The sequence below is a fragment of the Amblyomma mixtum genome, chromosome 1, assembly GCF_055824585.1.
Source record: "Amblyomma mixtum isolate Tamu chromosome 1, ASM5582458v1, whole genome shotgun sequence".
NCBI classification, from domain to species: domain Eukaryota; kingdom Metazoa; phylum Arthropoda; class Arachnida; order Ixodida; family Ixodidae; genus Amblyomma; species Amblyomma mixtum.
In genome coordinates, this window is record NC_143012.1 from 39809913 (window position 1) to 39832416 (window position 22504).

General features: G+C 47.0%; 1 protein-coding gene across 3 annotated transcripts in view; it reads left to right on the forward strand.

Moving 5' to 3' along the window:
• The window catches only part of LOC149366102 (transmembrane protein 8B-like), a 33408-nt gene that overhangs the window by 2016 nt on the left and 8888 nt on the right, over window positions 1-22504 (forward strand). For all 3 annotated transcript variants that reach the window (XM_089548581.1, XM_089548590.1, XM_089548599.1), the window contains exons 2-11: window positions 773-944; window positions 1485-1689; window positions 3049-3173; window positions 7652-7950; window positions 9034-9203; window positions 12634-12816; window positions 14195-14427; window positions 17775-17929; window positions 18825-19003; window positions 21010-21270. In XM_089548581.1, the coding sequence (XP_089404707.1) occupies window positions 773-944; window positions 1485-1689; window positions 3049-3173; window positions 7652-7950; window positions 9034-9203; window positions 12634-12816; window positions 14195-14427; window positions 17775-17929; window positions 18825-19003; window positions 21010-21270 (1982 nt within the window). The remainder of the gene's footprint in view (window positions 1-772; window positions 945-1484; window positions 1690-3048; window positions 3174-7651; window positions 7951-9033; window positions 9204-12633; window positions 12817-14194; window positions 14428-17774; window positions 17930-18824; window positions 19004-21009; window positions 21271-22504) is intronic.

The window sequence follows — 22504 nt, forward strand, 5'->3', positions numbered from 1 at the left end:
TTGGGAAACTGAGCCACAAGCTGAAGCCAGACTGTGGATAGCATTTGAGCTGCGAAACGGCACAATGAATAAAGAGGCTAATTCTTCTAAAAGCTCTAAACTTTTACGAACTTCCGTTCGAAAGCTCTTGCCAGCTTTTTTTGTTTTTGGTGTTAAGCAGTTAGTCAACAATTTTCAAATAAGTGCATAGCTCCAGTTGAGGTCAAGTTGCAATTCACTTGCACACTACTGCTTTATTTATTGCACTGCCACATTGATTATTTATTACAATTTTGAATGGGTTTCTTCCATGATGGTCTTGTGAATGGCTTCACATCTTCACAATGTTAAATTTTGCTACGTGTGCATAAAACATTGCAGTTTCTTTTCAGCTTAGCTATAGCTAACACTTGGCAACAGCTTTTCTTGGAAACAAAAGGAAAAGTACAGCGCAGAACCTCTGTAAATGTGCCACTCCACCAATAGTTAGCGGCCGCCTCGCATGCTGCAGTTTTTCGCTCCGCTGCTGAAGCAGCTGGCACCATCTATGAAATGTTCTTGAAACTGGATGGAGTGATAAAAAAAAGTTTTTTCCGTCACCCTCTAATGTTTAAAACGATCACTCAAGTCCAAAATATGCCTTGAATATTTAGTGTTACCATATTGAATGTTGATGTCATTTACTGCTGTGAACATTTAGTAGTGTAATACGGCACCCTGTAGGCCATGGTCTGTTGTTGCCAACTGCTTTTTCTAATGTATCCTAATGTAGAGTGTGTTGTGCCTTCTGCAGATCTGGACACAGCTGCCATGAGCCAGAGCTTGGAGCCACGGCTAGTGTACCCTTACCGGCGGTATGGCGATGTGACGTTGCTGCCTTTTGTTGTTCCGCAAGGCACGTTCACAGCTACGTGGATGTTCAAGGCCAACATCAGCAGTCACTGCAGGCCGGACACCGTCCACTTGTGAGTCGTGCTCACAGCTCCATCTGTTATACGCTTTTGAAATCAGCAAGTGCTGTCACTGTGATGTCTCGTTTCATGGCACTAGAATATGCTGATGTTGAAGTCATTGATTGGAAGCTAGCAGTCCGGTAATGGCAAATATGAAAGAGGTAATTATAGTGGGGATGATGTGGTGACCATGGCCTATAAGCATTGCAACTATGGATTGGATTGGATTGGATTTTGGATAGCAGCTTGTGATGCCACCTGGTAGCACCGAGTACAAGCCTTTTGCATTGCACTTTGCTTTAGAGCAATGGAAAAGTTTATCGGGCATGACATGAATCAAATTCTTTGTAAAATTGATATAGTAAAAAATGATGTGTAGGGTGTTTTTTTTTACCCCCAGATATGATATTGTGTGAGCATGGCTCTTGCTCGAAGCCACCTGTGACTCCACATAAACTTCTTCCAGTGATGATTGTGCAATTTTTGTTGTATGTTCTTGCTCCTTGCTGTTTGATGTGAGCTACTGATTACTTAATTGTCGTGCTTTTACAGATACCTCCAGTTTGGAGGGCTGCCTGTGTTAAGCCCCCTGAATGCCACTTTTCCTGACCACTTTGTGACCAAGCGCCAGCGAATGCGAAGCCTTATCTTTACCACCGACTCGCAGCAGCACATCATCAACGTCACCTCGCCTGACCCCGGCCAGTGGTTTGCAGCAGCGTTCACGCTAGATCCTCACCAGAGGATTTTGCAGAAGGTGAGGAAGGCCTTACCTGTTTGCTCAACTTCACTCTCCCTTCATTTTCTTCTTGCATATGTTGTGTGTACTGTCATGTAGCGTTGATTATGGCTCATAGTGTGTATGTGAGTAAAGAAAAGGAAAGGTGACATGGTGTTGGCAGATTAAAAACAGTGCGAGTGCGGGGACACAATGAAGAGAAAATAGAAAGCATGGAGGTTTTTGATGAAAGAAGAAGAAAGAGGAGAATGAGAAAGGAAAAAGAACACACAGCAAGGATGAACAACAGGAAAAGAGACGGAAGGCTTTCAAAAGTGTTACCAAAGGGCTAGCCGTCTAGATGTGCTATTTCTTTTTCAGAAAAGGTGACCAAAGTACTGCTTATGCATTAGTCATTATTTTTTTTTAATTGTGCTTCTGTCTTATATCTTCTGTTAGTCTGCATGGTCTCTGTGTTCTTAATTTACCAACGCCCTACTAGCCCAACTTCAGACTGTCGTGGCAACATAGTGGTGGCAACACTTTGGGCATAGCGCATATACGTACTCTGCAGAACGATTATGTTGCTGTGAACATCACAGCCAAGTTGACCAACTTCTATGATGTTTAGCACTTACAAATGAAATGAAAAGTTAGATTCTCCTTCATTTCTTGTGGTAGCAGCCACTCAAAGCGCCTTCTTATTTTTAGCATACAGCCAATTCGCAGCCATGAAATGGCACTGCTGGGTTATGCCTGTATACATCTGTCATTGGTTAGTGGTCAAAAAGTCAACTGCTCAAAATCTGCACAACTTCACATGGTCTTGGAAGATTTGCACTGAACTGCAATAATTGCTTGCTATGTTAAGATTAGCAAAAAAATTGTTGAAGGGGAAGAACAGCAGCCTTCCTAATTCCACAAAGAATGTTGCAGTTTTGGTGGATAGTGTTTCTTCCTAAGCTTGCTTGAACTCTCTTCTTTCCTCTTCTTCTGTGCCACCACCATTTTGTCAGTTGTGACAGTACCCATTTTTTCACTTCCTAGCTTTGCATAACCTATGTTTCCTGTACACACTGTGCAATGGAACCAATGTGGATGCACAGTTGTGAGCACAATACAAGTGGGAACCTTAATATATATTTAGCTTCTTTCAGGATGCTTAATTATTAAGCTGAATTCTTTAATCAGCTAAACAGCTTGAACACCATTATTCACTTAATTTAAGCAGAGTCAAAAGCAGTGTAGTTGACACGAGCCACTTATGCATATCAGTTAGCATAATCCTTAGCTGTGCCGCGATGAATAGCATTTTGCAGCAACGACAATTTTATTGGTTTGCGTCTCTGCGTCACGCTCGGCAGAGAAGTATTTTCAGGGTGCTTTGCTTGCATGCAGGACCTGTTTTCACCCTGTGAGGTGTACCTCTCAAGCTCACTGACCCCATACCTCTTGGACGAGGTCGTTGACGTCCTGCCTGGTCAGCCTACTACACATAGCATCGACAAGCCCACATACTTCAGGTGAACTACATGGACGAGTGACCGCCCTGTTCTTTCCAGCTTCTCTGTGTTTGAGTCTACAGTTGAGCAGCAAGCCATAAATGGAGTAAGGTGGAGCCTGATCTCTCTCTCTTTTTTTATGAGGTTATCTTAGTGATGAGGTTTGGGTGAATTAGAGAAGGGCTGAAGATCAGGTGATTAACAGCATGAAATAAGTGGAGCAATGTTTTTTCTTCTATGTGGCATTTGGTCAGTGGGCCGTTAAATTTACAGCTTTAGCTCGAACATTCCTTGCCAAACTCGTTATTATTGTACTCACTGCGATGGAAAGCACCCTGAGGCTTTTCCCTCTCTTGTTCACTTTGTGGGTGTCAAGGAACCATCTGCCTACCCTCTCACTACCATGGACTACTATGGATTCAGTATAAAGAAACACTATGGGTAATGAAGCCAGTCACTTAAAGGTGCACTGAAGAGGAATCTGAACTTGTCTTTTTGCCGCGGGAACTCGATCTACACGTTCCTAGCATTCTTAGAAACTGCGACTTATTGTCCTGTATGGCCGATTTCCCAAATTAAATCGAATTAACGGCCGGCTCCCGCCCTTTTTTTTGAATTCTGCCTCCTACGGTGGGCGGAGTCGACCAACGCGTGGAGTGCCTTTCACCCAGTCCCGTGGCGGCTAGCCGCTCTGCCATCGGCGGAGTAATACGTAGTAGTCCGTAGCAGCAAATAGTCCGCGCGTATTTTTATTCCTGCGGGGTTATTTTGCGGCTATATTATCTGCGAATGAAACTATTTATTCATGGAAACCTAAAAAACAAAATAAAGCGAAAGCAAAGCCTCCACGGAGCTGGCTGAAAGGAACTTCATGCGTTGGTCGACTCCGCCCATCGTACGAGGCAGAATTCAAAAAAAAGGGCGGGAGCCGGACGTTAATTCGATTTAATTAGGGAAATCGGCCATACAGGGCAATAAGTTGCAGTTTCTAAGAATGCTTGGAACGTGTAGATCGAGTTCCCGCGGCAAAAAGACAAGTTCAGAATCCTCTTCAGTGCACCTTTAAGGTTTGTCCTGAACAGGCAAGAGCTCTGCCTAAATAGCCTTCTGTTGTTACGGTAAACGCAGAATGTGCTGTGCCAGCGTGCATATGGCATACTTTACATAGAGGAATGCAGTGAAAATCTAGGTTTGTCTCCCAAAAGTTTTCTGTAAACACAATAAAACAAAATGTGGTGATCATGGACCACTTGAGCATGTCAGTTAGCACCAACTGCGCAGCTCTAGCACATTTCTGTCTAATACCTGTGCAACACGGCCAGATTTAATGTTATTAAGTGCTTACTGCCTTAAGTTTTAATGGCATTCGTGCGGTGCCACATGCATAAATTTAATGGCATTAGCCTTACTGCCATTGGCGACCTACTGAGTTCACCACAAGTCATTCGCCCGTGCAATGCGTACTCTTGTTCCCATTCCACATACAGAAAAGCATGAGCAACAACTTCTTAACCACTAGCAAACGGTTAATTCGCAACTTTGTCAGATGAAGCATTTAATATATGCCGTGTTTTCGCTGCAAAGAGCGCCGTTTTAACCAGCCTTTTTGACAGGTACTCTCGAGATGTGTGCCGACATGCGAGTTTATGGCTACTTTTTCGACTTGTAAAGCAAGAACAGCCGTATTTTCTGGAAAATCATTTTTACATTACATTTTAACGACATTCCCGATATTTTGTGCTCATTAGGAATGTTTATATTCTGTGGGAACGCCTTCGTCCCCTGCGTTCGCTTTCCCGCATTGCACACCCCACTGTTGTTAGCTCCTCCGAAACGCGCTCTTCTGTTTTGGTTACTTTAACTAACAGGGGAGGGCGCTCGCGTCGTAGCGACACCAGCGCCACGGATGGCGTTTTGCTGCGCGCGCGCGGGGGATAGCTGGCTCTCTTCTCTCCGGCATCGGGAAGCGAGCAGACGTTTCGCTCGCAGCTTCGCTCTTCGTCGACGGGCGCGTCTCGGTCGGAACTTACTCCCGCCGAGCCCGTCCCGCTCGACCTCGGAGTTCCCTTTGCCCTACCGTGGGCGGACGTTCGCTCGTAGCCGTGCTGGTGAGTCGGACATCCTAGATTCCTCAGTGTATTTTGTTGCTAGCTGGCGTTATTGTTGTTATAGCAATAAATGCCTTGTTTGTGTCAGCCAGTGTGTCGTTCCTTTGTTCCCGTAGAGCACGGCCCGCCGTGGTCGGCGTGCGCTCAGTAGCGTACGCGACCACGGGGTGGGGTCAGCGCGGTTTTGAACTGAGTCAGCCGCGCTTAAACGGGGAATACGTGTTTATCTCCCCAGTTTTAACCCCACATCTGGCAGCCCAACGTGGGGCCTGCTCTTGGAACATTGGACGACTGTCAGTTCGGTTCGAGGAACGCTCTTTGTCCGGACTTGACAAGTGCTAGGCCTAGAGTGAATTTTGATCGCTAGGACCTGCGGCATGCTTTCTTGAGTGCGAGGTGTATTGCGCTGCGGCATGTTTGAACTTTTCGACATGCGCAGCATGTTTTTTTGTGAAGTTTTCTTCCCGGAGTTTCTTCAAGAACCACTTGGTCCGCATCGAGGGAGCGCGAGGCCTAGCGCCCGCGGAGTTGCCGAGCCCGAAGCGAGTGAGTACGGAAGCCGCGTGGGTGGTCCGAGTTTTCTGTATATATTTTCTCGCTGTCTCTTTTTCGACTCTGGGAGTCGCGGCTCTGGGAGCCGGGTGGCCTGGTGCCACGGGTGCCGTTACGAGCTCGCTGGTATTGCAGCTCGGCACCGGGCGTTCCGACACCGTCCGATACGGTGGGCGCCGATCACTCAGCAGCTGCTTCGTGCAGTGAGCGGGGAGGACCACCCCACAACGCTGATGTCTCTTCGCGGCTGCGCGCACGAAACCCGTTTCGGGTCTTTCTTTTGTTGGGGGTCGTCGACCTTCACTGTGGCAGTGAGGCCTAAGGCTATTCATAGCTGCCTGCGCCATGTCAAAAGTGACACGACCACCGGACCGTGGTGTTGAGAGGGGGCGCACTTTGCTGGCCGCCTGTTTTTTTTTAACCTCGCATGAACCGAGCATTCTCGTTCAACTCAAGAAAGGGCTTTGTTCACTCGAACTTTGCGTTGCACAGCCGCCCGACACGTTTTGCTAGCGAGTTGAGCATTGAGCCACCAGGCCTTTGTGTACGCCGTTTCCCCTCCCGTGACCTACGTTAAAGGCATGCGGAGTGTGTTTTGGCAATCTTTCAGATCCAGCGGAGCCACTGCGGCTTGCTGTCCTGTGCACATCGTCTCGCTGCCGCCTGCTGCGACGGAGCGGCCTGTATCCTGTTCACCGCATCCATCCGGGGCAGCTGTGGCGAGACCAGACAGCAGCCACCTCTGGCTGCTGTTGCCCTGGCGACTACTGCGGAATCTTGGCCTGCGGTGGTCAACCGGCCCTCCTCTTCGCGGGCCTGCGGGCACTTAGTCCGCGGGCCATGCGAGTCGTCCCAGCGGAGACCTTCACGCCGCCTTCGGAATACCGCGGAAGACTGCGTGCACTCTGTCGGCGTGACCTCCGCTGCACGACCTGCCTCAAGTGCATGAAGACCAGGAGACTCCTCCATAGCATGTAACTTGCAGGCGCGTGGGTCTATTTAAGGTTGGGGGGATGTGGGAACGCCTTCGTCCCCTGCGTTCGCTTTCCCGCATTGCACACCCCACTGTTGTTAGCTCCTCCGAAACGCGCTCTTCTGTTTTGGTTACTTTAACTAACAGGGGAGGGCGCTCGCGTCGTAGCGACACCAGCGCCACGGATGGCGTTTTGCTGCGCGCGCGCGGGGGATAGCTGGCTCTCTTCTCTCCGGCATCGGGAAGCGAGCAGACGTTTCGCTCGCAGCTTCGCTCTTCGTCGACGGGCGCGTCTCGGTCGGAACTTACTCCCGCCGAGCCCGTCCCGCTCGACCTCGGAGTTCCCTTTGCCCTACCGTGGGCGGACGTTCGCTCGTAGCCGTGCTGGTGAGTCGGACATCCTAGATTCCTCAGTGTATTTTGTTGCTAGCTGGCGTTATTGTTGTTATAGCAATAAATGCCTTGTTTGTGTCAGCCAGTGTGTCGTTCCTTTGTTCCCGTAGAGCACGGCCCGCCGTGGTCGGCGTGCGCTCAGTAGCGTACGCGACCACGGGGTGGGGTCAGCGCGGTTTTGAACTGAGTCAGCCGCGCTTAAACGGGGAATACGCATTTATCCCCCCCATTTCAACCCCACAATTCAGATTAAACTTTTGACTACCTTGCAAGCATTATCGTCATCGTCACTTTCGATAATGGCATTAAATGTGGACGTGTAGCACCAACTCCGAAAATAATGGCATTAACAAACTTAAGGCCTTAAGCATTTACTGCCATTTATTGTACGCGTGTGGCACGGGCATAAGTCATAAATCCGCCTTTTCATTATAGTTTGTCATTTACATTGTTCTTTTTTTGTCCTTTTAAAGGTTTGCAACATCGCGGGAGATGTGGACACTAGATTTTGGCCTCTCCGAATGCAAGATTCAGGGCAACGGCACTGCTGACTCATGCCCGCTTATTGTGTATGCCACTGCTGAGGTTCCACCTTCGTCGGAAGTAGACGGAGTAGACGTTGAGGTATCGCGACGAAGTACCGTGGTCAACTGCTCGGATGTTGGGCCTTGCAGTGGCACCATGATTCCTGCTGTGGATGCGTGGAACTACATTCTAGTCGTGCCGACATTGGAAGACTCGGTGGAGTTTAAAATTCTCCTCACCCCGCATGGTAAGTCTCCGCAACGGCAGAACCCTCATCTTTTAAAATTTGTTTTGTACCTCATTTTAGCATGAGGCAGACTTAGGTGTATGACTTGGAGGTTTTCCGAACTGCATGGGAAAATGTGGGGCTGAAGTATTTTGTGGCTCTGCATTAATTGGTAAGTTTTCCTAGCTATCGGCGATAGCAGCAAGCATTCACTGGTCACACTGATGTATGAAAAAAATTTTTAAAGTCATAGTCACAACTATGAAACCTTCAAGGAACAGGTATTTTTGTACAGTGATTTTAAATATGTCAATTTTTTGTACAACGAATCCTTGTACAGCCGCCGCAGTGGCTCAGTGGTTATGGTGCTCGGCTGCTGACCCGAAAGATGCGGGTTCAGTCCTGGCCGCGGTGGTCGAATTTTGCTGGAAGCGAAATTCTAGAGGCCCGTGTACTGTACGATGTCAATGCACGATAAAAAACCATAGATGGTCGAAATCACCAGAGCCCTGCACTACGGCATCCCTCATAGCCTAATTCGCTTTGGGACGCTAAACCCCCATAAACCATCACTAAAAAAAGTCAGTATTTCATTCATCAAAAATGGTATTCGTCGAAAAAAACTGAAACTCGGGTTCTGGAATAGAAATAAAAAAGAAAGGGTCAGCCAAATTAAAAAAAAAAAAAAACTGAAAAATCCAACCCCTAGTATGCACAACCACCAACCACCGCTAGCTCACCAAATCCCAGAGTAGTTGCTGCTAGGTGTTAGTGCTGGATGTTGTGAATGTTAGTGGTATGAGCATAGTGATATATGTACTGCATGGATTCTGATGTCAGCTAATGTTGCTTGTTGCTGCTGTATTAGGCGTGCGTTAATAAGGTCAAATACAAGATTTCTTGAAGTTACACATCTGGAAAAACTGTGTAAACAGAGTGGCCTGTTTATAGCAGCTGGGAAGGCCTTCTCAGTTAAGGAGGCCAGCTTTCCTTTGTATCGCTTTAGTTGTAAATTGTCCACAGTTCTTGAAGGTTTGTTGGCGTTTTTCCCGCAAAGGTATTTTTGTTTTTTCCGTTTGCCGTTTGAGCATTGGCGGCTATCAGATTGCAGGTCAACGATGATGAGCCCCGCCGCCAAGAGTAGGAGGAAGGATAATTTGGACATGTTGGAGAAAATGTTCAGCGCTAACGCGACCATGCTGAGGACGGTCCTCCAGGAATACCTGCAAGTGCCAAAATTTTCGAATCACTGTTGGCCCTCCCATGAGCTGGCGGTAAGCATACTCATCAACCTGTTGCGTCAGCCAGAAGAGTTCAGTCTACATGAGATCTGCTGCATTCCTTCTTGCTGCATTGTACTGATGCTGTAAAAGTTCTGCAATACTGTAGGTAGCTCTGGTTTACTGCGAAAAGGCGCAACCTTAGTTCATATTCTTCTGTTCTATGTTTGAAGTCTGTGGAGTCGTCTGTCACCTTCTTCTATGTCCTGCGTTAAAACCAATGTTTGTCACCTTTTCTCTAACCTTCGTATAGCACATAACATGATTGCTCCGATATATATACCGTATTTACTCGAATCTAGGCCGGCCACGATTCTAAGCCGAGACCCGAAAGTTGAAGGCCACAGAAAAAAAAAAAAACTTACCTCGATTGTAGGCCGGCCAAAAAAACAACTGCGAACAAGAGGTACAGCACGCAAACGACATTTATTGCCAGGAACCCGCTCAGGCTGATCCCGGGCTGGCGTTTGGGCGAGGAGACATATGCAATGCCAGCCCGGGATCAGCCACCGAAGTCCCGCCTGGCTTGAAGATTTGACGACTGCTCTGCAGCGAGTATAACTTTCCGCTTGAAGGCGGCACTATAATGGCACCGCCTGTTTGGTGCCATGGTGTTGGTGATAAAAACCACGCACGAAAACTTCACTGCTGCGAATGTGCTCACGCCACCGCACGAGAACAGAACAAGGCCAAAATGGCAGCCAGTGCTCATGTGTGCTTTGATCAGTATCGGCTACGGATAGCAACGGCTACGGATAGCAACGGCTACAGTGCTGTCTTTTGTTGGCGTTTTGTGGGGGCGCCACCTGCGTGCTACATTTATTCGTATTTTACGAATACGAAACCTCGAAACGAAATCCTCGAATCTAAGCCGACATAAGAGTTCTACATCTCGTTTTTTTGAAAAAACTATCGGCCTAGATTCGAATAAATACGGTATATATATATATATATATAGAGAGAGAGAGAGAGAGATAGAGAAACAACTTTATTTGTCAGCAAATCAAATGGCGGGTCTCCTAGGTCAATTCAGCCGCTCCAGGTGGCCGGCATTTGTATTCTGTTAGCGACCTCTAGTGCTCTCGTCGTCGCCCTGGACTGAACGCTGATGTCAAAGCTGGCGAGAACAGCTTCCCATTGTCTAGAAGAGGGAAATGTAACTAGATCTACCAGAGGCGGGTCCTCCAAGCAGTCCCAGATTATGTGGTCCAAAGTGGCAGGCTCACCGCACTATTGACAGAACAGGTTTACCAGATCGGCCAATATGTGAGAGTATGTCCACGGGTTTGGCTGCGTATATATACAGGGTGTTTCAATTAAGACTTTCCACTATTTAAAAAAAGGGGGCTGTTTGAGTTACAAGAGCATTTTTTTCGGCACAGCATTGTCAGCGGTGTATCAGAAAACAGCTAAGATGTGCTGACTAGCAAGCTGGTCAACTAGTATTGAATAGTTAACTTTTTAACTATTACTGTTAGGCTCTTAATTATTGAGAGGCACATAGCCCACCGTAATTGATATCCACATCAGTTTTTATAATTTCAAAAATGCAGTTACCTTCGGTGCTGTGGCTCAACAAATTTTAGCTATTTCGACGAGTTACGTGCACTGGAGAGGTCGCTTTACGTGCAAGCTTCTCGAAAGCGCGTGTATTTTGACGCGATGTAGCCAGATTTTGTTGGGCCATTGCACCAAGCATAACCGCAATTTCGAAATTCTAAAAACTGATGGGAATATTATTTACTGTGAGCTGCACTCCCCTAAATAATTAAGGAGCCTAACAGTAATAGTTAAAAAGTTGACTATTAAATATTAGTTAACCAGCGTGCTGGTTAGCACGTCTGAGCTGTATTCTGCTGTGCTACATCGTTGACAGCGCTACGCCAAAAAAGCGCTCTTCTAACTGGAAAGACAATTTTTTGATATTGTGTAGCCTTAGGTGAAACACCCTGTATGCATTTGCAGTAAATATATATATGCAAGTGTGAAATGATTGAATACATACAAATGTACCATATATTTGCTGCACATTAGTAATACAGGCCTACTACTGTATTGAATTTGCCTTGATGCACATTTGTGGAAGGTGCTTGGAACTGTTTTGGTTAAGTTATCGTTCAGCAGAGCTTGACACTGGTCTGATTGCTTGAACCTAGCGGAAAGTGTGGACTGATGGAAAGAATAACAAATGGGCAGTCAGGGTTGTATTTTTTTTCGTTGCCTTTGCTTTTTTTCTTTGGTGCACTTTCACATTTTCTCAGCCAATGTGGGGAACAAAGCACTCTACTGAGTGACTTGATTTTGTTGCAGACATAGCAAAGCAGCTTGCAGCTATTACGTACTGTAAAAACCGGAATATAGGTCGAACTTTTTTTCAAAAAACCATGGCAAGAAGTCGACCCCCGTGTTATATACCGGTCATTAGCGGAAAAACTACGGAAGTCTTGCAACAATGGGCGGCTGAAGTCAACAGCTTCCGTCACCATCGCCATCAGCAGCAGCGCGGTATGGCGACGTTGTGGCATCGCCAATTTACGCTTCCGTTGTCACAAAGTTATTTTGGTTTGTGGCTGGGTGTCGTGGGTGCGGAAATCTCTCCCCCCAGAGATGGTTCACAAATTTTTTAGAAAATGCAGCATAAGCAATGCGCTAGACGGCACAAAGGATGATGCTCTACGGGACGTGGGCAGCGAGAAGCAATTGCCATCCGACTCGAGTTCGGACGACTCTGATGACTCGGAGTAACGCTTGCGCACTTCGTGCCCTTCTCTGTACTCTACACCCGGCCAATTCTTTAACAGTATCGCGCGGCCATTGCCTCACGTGTCTGCCAGCACCTTATCACGGAGTGGTGAAAGAAGCGAGAGTAAGCGCATGTGTGCACATGTGCGTATCTCGCTTGTTTCGCCGCTCAGTGCCGTTAATAAGGCACTGACAAGCACGTGGGTCGATGGTTGCACGGTACTGTTAAAGAATTGGCTGGTGTACGTACGAGCAGCATCTAAATGAAAATAAATACTGTCACCATTGTGCAGCCGGTTGAGTCGCATTTGTTTCAAGGTAAGGGTGTCTTTCTGTACTTTTGCCGTTGAAGAAGATTTTTTTAATTTTTAGAATTGGTTAGTCGGGGGGTCGACCTATATTCCGGTCCTACCTATATTCCGATTTTTACGGTAAGTGTTTAGGAAACTCCAGTTTCCGCAGATTCTGCAAATAAATAGCAGGACTTGTATTCTGTTGATCTCTCTCACTAAGGTGTAGAACTATATATTTGGAAAGCAGCTGTAACTTATCAGGAATGCAAGCATAAATCTATTTTTACTGTACGTTTTTTTAGATGTGCGAGTTGAGACCAGTGCAGGCACAGTTGCTGTGTGTGGCCCTAATCAGAAAATCACTTTTTTTGTTTTTGTTGTTTTGCCAGCACATCAACATGCCTGGGACGTTTGAGTATGGCTACAGGCTGGACCCTGGTCCAGACGAATCCAACTTCACATCTGGCTTCAACTTGAGTCTGCACGAGCCAACGCTCGTCACCTTCAGAGTCTTTCCAGTGCTGGACTCGGGCGGAACGCTGTCCATAAATTTGCACCTTCTCCCAGACAAGGTTAGAAACTCTTCTTCTTCAAACACTCGGCAGTTATTCATTTCCTGAACGGCATGCAAATAAAGCTTGAAAACTTCCATTGCATGCTTTCTTTCAGCTACTCAGGCATTTCAAGGAGGTACAGTGGGGGACAAAAATCTGTGGACCACTTGATCCACAAATGAAGCCGATAGCTCTGTTATTAGCCATCGGATGAAGTCCACATTTGCGGAGATGATAGAAGTGGATTCTGACTTTCACCTCCACAAGTGTGGTCTCCATCTGGCGGGTAGTAACGGAACTATTGACTTTGTTTGTGGATCACGTGGTCCACAGACTTTTGTTCCCGACTGTACATTCAGTGATTTTGTAGTGTGTGTGGAGTTCAAAAACTGTGCAGTGATAGTAATTAGAACTAAAACTTGAGCAGCAGCATAGCATTGGACTACTTAGATCTGATTTTGGGCTTAAAAATAAAGCAGTAACATATAGCCTGATTCCAGCAAAAACAATCTGTGAAACCTGTTTTAACCTAACACTGTGTCAGAATGTGAGGTATGGGAAATGTGTCTTTAATTGAGATTGTGCATCTGAGGCTTCTCAACATAGTAACTTGTTGCTACCAAAAGTTAATCCTTACTGGTGAGCAAACTGCCTTGCTCTATGCAGTATCAGTGTAAACTTCACTTTCTGCAACCACTAAGTCAGGTCATTAGCTTGGTTTGTTGTAATATTATCGAGAACTTTTCTTACGCTACTTACTAATCATAAGTGGCGTCACACTTGATTACTTGCCTTGATTTGTCGTAATTCATTTGCCCTATGTTTTATAATGTTGCCTAACTAGCTTACAGTGTTTTTACGCTGCTGTAGTGAAGGACAACGCAGCGAGCTATGGAAAGAAAAATGATAGGTGTAACGTTAAGAGATCGGAAGCGGGCAGAGTGGGTGAGAGAACAAACGCAGGTTAATGAAATCAAGAGGAAAAAGTGGGCTTGGGCAGGGCATGTAATGCGAAGGCAAGATAACCGCTGGTCGTTAAGGGTAACGGAGTGGAATCCAAGAGAAGGCAAGTGTAGCAGGGGGCGGCAGAAAGTTAGATGGGCGGCTAAGATTAAGAAATTCGCGGGAATACGGTGGCCACAACTGGCGAAGGATAGCGTTAATTGGAGAGACAGGGGAGAGGCCTTTTCCCTGCAGTGGGCGTAGTCTGGCTGCTGCTGCTGCTGCTGATGATGATGATTCATTGCTCCAGAGTTGTGACAGCTGTTGTTTTGCATTGCGTCATCTTGTTATGCTATGCATTTTGTAGCTAGAGGTTCCAGTGACAGGCTAACTTTAGAACATTTGCTCAGAGTCTGAACTGCCTGAAGACGTGAAACCTGAAATAAAAACGCAGGAGGATCATGACCATGTGCCAACCAATGTGACCCTTCGAGCGGTGTTGGCGTACGGGTCACGCCCGCCGCTCAAGGAAGACCAGAGGTCGTGGGAGTGGGGCAGTGAATTCCAGGTGAACACCAGTGCCAACCACTTCACCAGAGCCGAGCTGCACGTCCCGTACCCCGAGTTTGGGCTCTGGTTCCTTGGGCTGCTGCCTCTGTGCTATTTTGACGAAGGTGCCAATGCCAGGTAACATGCCCAAATGTCTATTTTAAAGGTGCACTGAAGAAGAATCTGAACGTGTCTTTTTGCCGCGGGAACTAGATCTACACGTTCCGAGCTTTCTTAGAAACTGCGATTTACTGCCCTGTGTGGCCGATTTCCCCAATTAAATCGAATTAATGTCCGGCTCTCGCCTTTTTTTTTTTAATTCTGCCTCGTGCGGTGGGCGGAGTCGACCAACGCATGGAGCGCCTTTCACCCAGTCCCGTGGCAGCTTGCCGCTCTGCCATCGGCGGAGTAATACGTAGTAGTCCGTAGTAGCAAATAGTCCGCGCGTATTTTTATTTCTGCGGGCTTATTTTGCGGCTATATTATCTGCGAATGAAACTATTTATTCATGGAAACCTAAAAAACAAAATAAAGCGAAAGCGAAGCCTCCACGGGACTGGGTGAAAGGCGCTCCCCCGCGTTGGTCAACTCCGCCCATCGTACGAGGCAGAATTAAAAAAAAAAGGCGGGAGCCGGATGTTAATTCGTTTTAATTGGGGAAATCGGCCACACAGGGCAATAAGTCACTGTTTCTAAGAATGCTAGGAACGTGTGGATCGAGTTCCCGCGACAAAAAGACATGTTCAGAATCCTCTTCAGTGCACCTTTAAGGAGAAAGCCTTTACAGTGAAAGCTCGTTAATTCGACCCCCGTTAATTCGGAAAATCGGATAATTCGACGCGCGCGCGAGGTCCCTACAATTATACATAGGAGTCTATGGGGCGAAACTCTCGTTAATTCGAACAAATTTTGCCGTTCGTCGGTTAATTCGACTTCACTCCGCAGCCCGCCAAGCCGGTTTGCCGAGAGCAAAAAGAAAAAAACACTGCCATGATCGGCGCTACTGTACGGCTGATAGGCCATCCGTCATCCATCCATCCGAGGAAGCGAGTTAGCGGCGGCCGAAGCGGCTGGCGTCTTTTTTTTGTGCTTTGTTGTGTCGCAGCAGTCGCTACGATCGCGGTTATTTACGGCGCCTTTTTTGGTAAATGCGCGCTTTGTCAGCGTGTTTACTGCGCTGCTTGTTGTTGCTGTTTTGTTGCGACTGAGAGAAGGGTGAAAGGAAATTGCAAGGGATTGCCTAATGGCTCAGCCGAGCCACCACCGCTGCCATGTGCAGATAAAGGAGAGTTAAAAGATCAGAGGAAAGATAAAGAGAAAAGATAAGACGCGCGTCCCAGCAACAACGCTGTCCCCGCGGACGCTGGCTGAAAAAAGATAAGCGGGGAGCCGCGCTCCCTTCACCTCCTCCCCACCTCCTCCCCGCGCTGCTTTCGGGTGGGTAGCGCACAGGGCCTGCGCGCCTCGCCTTTGTGTCCTGTCAGCTGACCGAGGATGAAATAATTAAAGTGACAGGCGCTGACAACGACGACGATTTACGATTGTGAGCAGTTGTCCCAAATGCCGAAGTGCACGGTGAAAGAAGCCGCAGAAGCCTTGTCCGTGCGGAAGGACTTCTGTGAACAAATCCCTGACGGTGCGTGTGCCGCGGAGCACCTGGCAGCTGTTAGAGCTATCGTAGTCGCTCAAATTCGCTCGAAAAAGCAGATGGTGATTACAGATTTCCTTGCCAAATAAAGGTATACGTCCTGTTGCGGCAAACATTGTTTTTTGTTGTTCATTCGATAATTCGACATTCGGATAATTCGACAATTTTTCGCGGTCCCGTCAGTGTCGAATTAACGAGCTTTTACTGTAATGCCTCATCGTTGTCGACAGAAGGTTGTCAGCAGAAGTGTCACACTTTTCGGTTGTTCAAAATGGTTATGACGTCAGAGTACGCAGATTCGAAGTAATGAGGTCACCCACGGATGCCTGACGCCCCCTTTTGGAGCAGACGACAACTAATAAAATAGTTGTCGTCCGCTTCGACAGGGGCATAAGGCGTCCGTGGTTGACCACATTACATACCTCATTACTGCGAACACGGCCATGAATACAACCGAACTCATAGAAGCAGAGAGAGAGTCATGCTAAAGAAGCAGTCAAAGTGTGTAGTTGTAATGTGTAGTCAGTGTGTTGTCAAATAAAGCACTAGTACAGCACAAACAGTCTCGCAGTCGATGCCAAACAGTGCGCCAGGAAACACTTTCGCCTTGCAGCACTTTAGAGAGCCGAAGTGCCCCCTGAATTTTTTTGTTCTTTCACACTCATGACGGGTTCTAACGTTAGAACTTTGATTTTTACACGTTGGGGCAAAGCTTTGCAAAATAAAGAGCAGCGTTATGCTGTGCTTAGCTATGGTAAGGCAGGGAAATTGAAAATTAGTCAAAAGTAACTTCCAGTAAGGGAAGCACGACAGGACCTTGTAAATTCATTCCCTTTATCAGAACTTCATTTTTCTTATCAGGACATGCAGTCAATCAACCGTTCAATCACTGTGGGTATAAGCTCTATCTGTGGAAGTTGCCCTTATGTCACATTTGGAGACATTTTAATGCAACAGCATTTAGGCTGTTGTCTTGCAAAAACCACCCGGCTTCTCCGTAGTGAAATTCTCTGACTGGCCGAGAGGGTCGTAACGTCATCAGCACCATCAAATTTGAAACCCTGAGTACTGTAATATTCCAGTGCCTTCAATTGGATTATCCTGTGGGATTCACTACCTTCACCCACTCTTCCACCCGCTAATCCCACCGGTCTGAATTAATTAATCCTCCCACTAATCCAAAGTAATGTACTTAATCCACACACTGACACCCATTAATCCATATAAACCCACCCACTAATCCACCTCATTTCACTGGCTAATTCCCACTAGCCACCTTAATTTTTTTTTTTTTTTGAGGTCTGCCTACTTCCCAAATTTGGTGGTGGGGGGAAGGGTCCTTTGGAATATTTGGTGGTGGGCCAACTTCCAAGTGCTATCGCATTTTCTCCTTTAAAAATGTGTTAAGAAAGCCCCAGGTTTCTTATTTTTCAGTGTTTGCCAGAACAAGCTTCAACTGTTACGCACCTGAAAAACCTGTAATAAGAGCGCATAGTGTTTGTAATTGCATGTTGCATTTTAGGTCAGCAGCACGTTCATCTGAAGTTTCTTTTTCTTTTTTCTTACGTGGCCACATTCTGCAAGCTTTTGCAGTGTCCTGTTCACGTCATATTTTTGGCAGGTAACTATTAGTTTGCGTGTGCGTCCCGAGTAGTGTGTACAGCCTGTGAAGAAACCACGTATAGCCTGGGCATACGTATAGGCTCTGCATATTTATACGTGTTCTTTCCTCTTTGAATAACCGGTTAGCAGCAGTGCCTGTGAATCCCCTCCCGCGGACGTTGTTTTAGCGAGTAGTGTGCCTCACCTGTGTGCTATGTTCTGCTCGTTCACATAGTGAGCCAAGATGGGTTCCCTGTGAGACGGAATCAGTGCAAGTGGAACTCAGCATCAACTCCACCGCCTGCCTGAACAACAAGTGCGGCCTCTTTGGGCGGTGCTTTCAGTACATCAGTGGAGGGATGATCTTCAGTAGCTGCTACTGCACCTCTGGTAGGCTGCAAAACGTGACGGGGAACAAACCATAGATTAGGCCCTTACTACTGTTGCCGCTGCAGTTTTTGCTAACGCATTGAGTTTGAAGACATATTTGTATGACCATGTTTTTAAGCACCAATCTATGCAACCCTTATACGTATATCGATGTGCATTTTCTGCACAGAGCTTCTGTTTGCGATGGGTGTCTCTGGGGTGTGCACGACTCAGTGCTATCGTAATGACTGACTTCAATTGCTAGAAGCCATACCTGCAAGTTGTATTTTCAAAAGAATGCGCATCAAGCTGTGTTCCTGAGTAAAAAAGAGAAAGAAACACAATTGTGTGAATAATAATAATAATCTGGGTCATTAGTAGTGGCACATCGTGATGCATTTATCAGAACTGTTTAACGTGATAGCAATAAGGGTCCCTTTCAATGGAAACCTCGGCAGTGGTAGCGTGAGCAAAAAATGCCTAGAGAAGCAGGTGTACCACCCCTTCCACCTTGGTCATGCGACCTTGTGATGTCATCACAACCTGCCCGTCATGGCAAGTGGCGGTTAATTTAGTGACTGATAGTAAGAGGTTGGTCGGGAAGATCAACCTTGGTCTCGCAAAACCAACCGGCAGGCAGCACCTGCCATTGCCAGGCAGTGGCGCTTCACTGAACCACTGCACCACTGTGCGAGGAGTGGTACTCCCAGGTATCTATGAATATAAAGTTCAAAATGACCAATTTCGCATATGTGGGCAATGACCCGTTAGTGCTATCGCAGCATATCCTTATTGCGGAGCTCAAGTGCCCCGTCGAGTTTTTTTTTTTTCCCTCTATCTTGAAAGTTATCATGGAATCTTTGATGTCGTGTCTGCGGATGTTCTGCATTATGCTCATTGTGTCATTCCGTTGCAGGTTACCGTGGCTGGGGCTGCACGGACAAGAGGGAGGCCCTCAATTACTACCACATGCTAACTGAGTTGCTGCTGCTGACTCTGAGCAACCTGTTCCTGCTGCCTGCCATTGCGCTGGCCTTCTATCGAGGCCACTACCTCGAGGGCCTGGTCTACCTTACCACAATGTGTGCCTCTGCGGTGAGCATAGAAAGAGACATGTCAGGCAGTGTTTGAAGAGTGTCGGTAGGGGGTGACCTTGTGGGACTCCATTTGGTTTCATTGTTTCTGACCCCCCCTCCCCCTTCCCCCGACTGTTTCTCTGATGTGGTTTGTTATGAGGGATTACCGTTTCCTTGTCACTCCACACGTCCATTTCAACACTGATCTTTTAGGCTTTAATCATTATTGCATGTTTTCTCTTGTTCTACTGTCTGTAAAAATATCTGCTTCCTTCTCCGGTGGACAGCACAGTAAGAAAAATGTACAGTGATAGGTTGTTAATTCGAACTTGAAAGGGCTGAAGAAAAAAAAATGTTCAAATTACCCGGCCGTACCAAGCAAAATATACAGTGCAAGCTTGTTAGTTCGAACTTCAAGGAACTGAAAAAAAATGTTCAAATTATCCAAAAGTTATCGAATGATCCTGAAAAAACTGTCAGGATCTTTTCCGTCACAGTAAATTTGTTTGGTGAAGGACTGGGCAATGGGTGCCTGCTTTGGGAATATGAATGGAGCAGCAATGACTGCTTTTCATGTTTCCATCAATGCTTTATTGCATGCATACTGTCGGGAGCGTTGCAGCAGAACTAGTCCAAAATCCTAGTCCACTAGTCCAAAGGGGGGGGGGGTAACAGCAGCAACGAGCCATTCAGGCTCCAAAATGCTATTTGGCTGGCTGGTGCTGGTTGGTTGAGCAGCCGTTGCTGCAGGCTGGTGTGAAGCTCAGGAAGGTGGTGGTGGTGGAAAACATTTATGTACAGGTATAATACAGGAGGTTATGCATGAGCTGACCCAGAGGGGGCCAGCCCTTACAAATACTAGGTGAAGGTCCCTAGTTCGGGACCCCAGTGGCATCGGCCGCCGCCCAGGCTCGCGCGACCAAGGCCCGTTGGGCCTGCAGGTCAGAGCAGCCGAGCAGGGTCGCCTCCCAGTCCTCCCGGGTTGGGTTGGGGTGAGGGGGGATAGCAGGGTTGGAGGGGCAGGCCCACACCATGTGGTAGATGTCCGAAGACTTCTCCGCACAGTGCGGACAGCTGCCCGAGAAAGAAGGGTCGAAGTGTTTCAGAGCTGCCGGGCACAGCAAAGTATTAGTATACAGGCGGAGCAGAAGCCGCTCCTCCGCCTTTGACAGACCTTTACACGGGCGGGGATAAAGACCATGGCCAGATTGATATGAAGCTCAGGAAAGTGAAACCGAAACTAAGCGATCAGACAGTTCTAGGAGATGGGGCTGTCCATTTGTCATCATGTCTGCTGTTGCATGACGTTGTCACAGGTGCGTGGGTCACAAGCGACTCTGCATCATGGAATTTAGGTTTTGAGTAGGACTATTTCGACAGTCTCTGGCCACACCAGTGATACTTGGATGTAGCTCCCTTTTGGGAGCCCTTTCGATTTAACTGGTGTGAGACACATACTGTCTCAATTACGACGCCTTAGACTTACATGACATCCGGACTTCTGAATTAATGGGGTAAAATTAACTTTTATACTGTGTTACTCTCTGTCTAGTTTGCCATGCCTTCTTCTTAGTTGTCTCGAGTGGTACGAAAGATTAATACAGTAGAAGGTCATTAACTTGAACTTCTTGGGACCTGAAAAAATGTTTGAATTATCTGAAAGTTTGTGTTATTGAATGGCCCTGAAAAAACAACAAAAAACACTTGCATCTCAGTAAATTTATTTGGTGAAAGACTTGGTAGTGGTTGCTTGCTTTTGAGATGAGAATGGTGCGACACTGACAATTTTTAGCGATGGGGCTCCACCGATGCTTTCCTCGGCATCAAAATGTGGGCTTTGTCATGTGTATGTGTTCTAACGAGTCCTTAGTTGGCAATTTTTTTGTCTGATGTGATCTGATTGTATCGTGATGCCTTTGTCTGAACACTTCTGTCGTACAACTATTTGACAGAACTGCATTGAAGAAATTGTGTGAGCCGTGGTGTAAATCACTCGCTTTTCACGTCTTTCCTGTCTGTGCGCAGCTCTACCATGCCTGCGATGCGTCCCTGTCCCCCATCTGTGTGCTGAGGCCCAGTGTACTGCAGTACTGCGACTTCCTGACGGCGGTGGTGTCGCTCTGGGTCACCCTGCTCTGCCTGGCCGAGGTGTCGGTGCCCCTGCGCACCCTGGTGTCCACTTTCGGCACCCTGTGCATCGCTATTGCCGTCGAGAACGACCGCACCGGTTTCCTCGTCATCGCCCTGCCCGCTGGCTTGGGCCTCACGCTTGTATTCGGCTCTTGGGTAAGCCGTGTGAAGTGTAGCGATAGTGGGGCAGCTGTACTGCTACAGAATAAGTTTTTTTGTGTGAAAGAGTAGTTCTATTTGACATCTTTTATCACTAATGTCAGGTAAAGCTGACTACTTCTTCAACAGTATCATGCGAGCATCAAACAGCAGCACCTGACTAAGCGAGGTGGCAAAATGGGCAAGGATATGCATTGAAGTTCAGAATGGCGCAAAAGACACACACACAGGAAAAAAAGGGGATGACACAAAGAGCGCCTACAACCAACTGAGTTTATTTCGGAAACACCCTCTTTTATAAGGCAAGACATATCAACCACGAACCGGAAGCAGAAAAAACACATATTCATGGTTTGAATTCACATTTCGAAAAACCATCGGCAGAAAAGAAAAAGCCACAAGAACAAAAAAAAAAAACAATCTAGAACTACACGTGCCCGTCTGAGAAACCCAGCTCCTGGCGGCATAGTTTAATCGATGAAGTGCTAATGCACGTGGACCCAGCTTTCTGTATATGGTATGCTTCTATAATCTCTCTTTCAAATCGCTCCTTGCCTCTGCCGATAAACGTTGCCTGTTCCAGCATTGGTCCGCAATCTCTGCATTCCCTACAGTGATCCGGCAGGTTGCCCCTGTCATTGTTTTTAATTGTTCTTCTGTGCTCGCTAGCTCTCTCGTTGAAACACCGGCCAGTCTGGCCAATGTAGGCGGATCCACAGCTGAGCGGTATGCGATATACGACTTCGGACTTGCATTCAGTGAACCATATCTGATGTTTGATAGGGCATCTTCGGGGTCGTCTGTTCATCATGGAGCAAATTTTTGCAAGCTTGCATGGTGCTGAAAACAACACTTTTACACCATATCGACCCCCTACCTTCTTGATATTGTGCGCTATCTTATGCATGTACGGAATTACCACCACAGGCCTCTTGTCTTCCTGCTTGCTTTGCGTATCACCGCTAGAAGTGACCTTGATTTTTTGTAGCAGAGATTCACATATCGCTGTTATCATCATATACAGGTAGCCAGCGCTACCCAGTCTCACTAGCTGCTTGTCAAAGCCGGCCTGCACACAATGATCGCAGGATTTCGAGAGAGCTGCGTGTAGGCACGTGATGGCAATGCTGCGTTTGACCAGTTTGGAGTGGGCACTGCTGAACGGCATGAGGCTTTTCTTAGAACGGGGGTTGCACACCCAACACACATGGTCTTTTTTAGAGAAATCAAA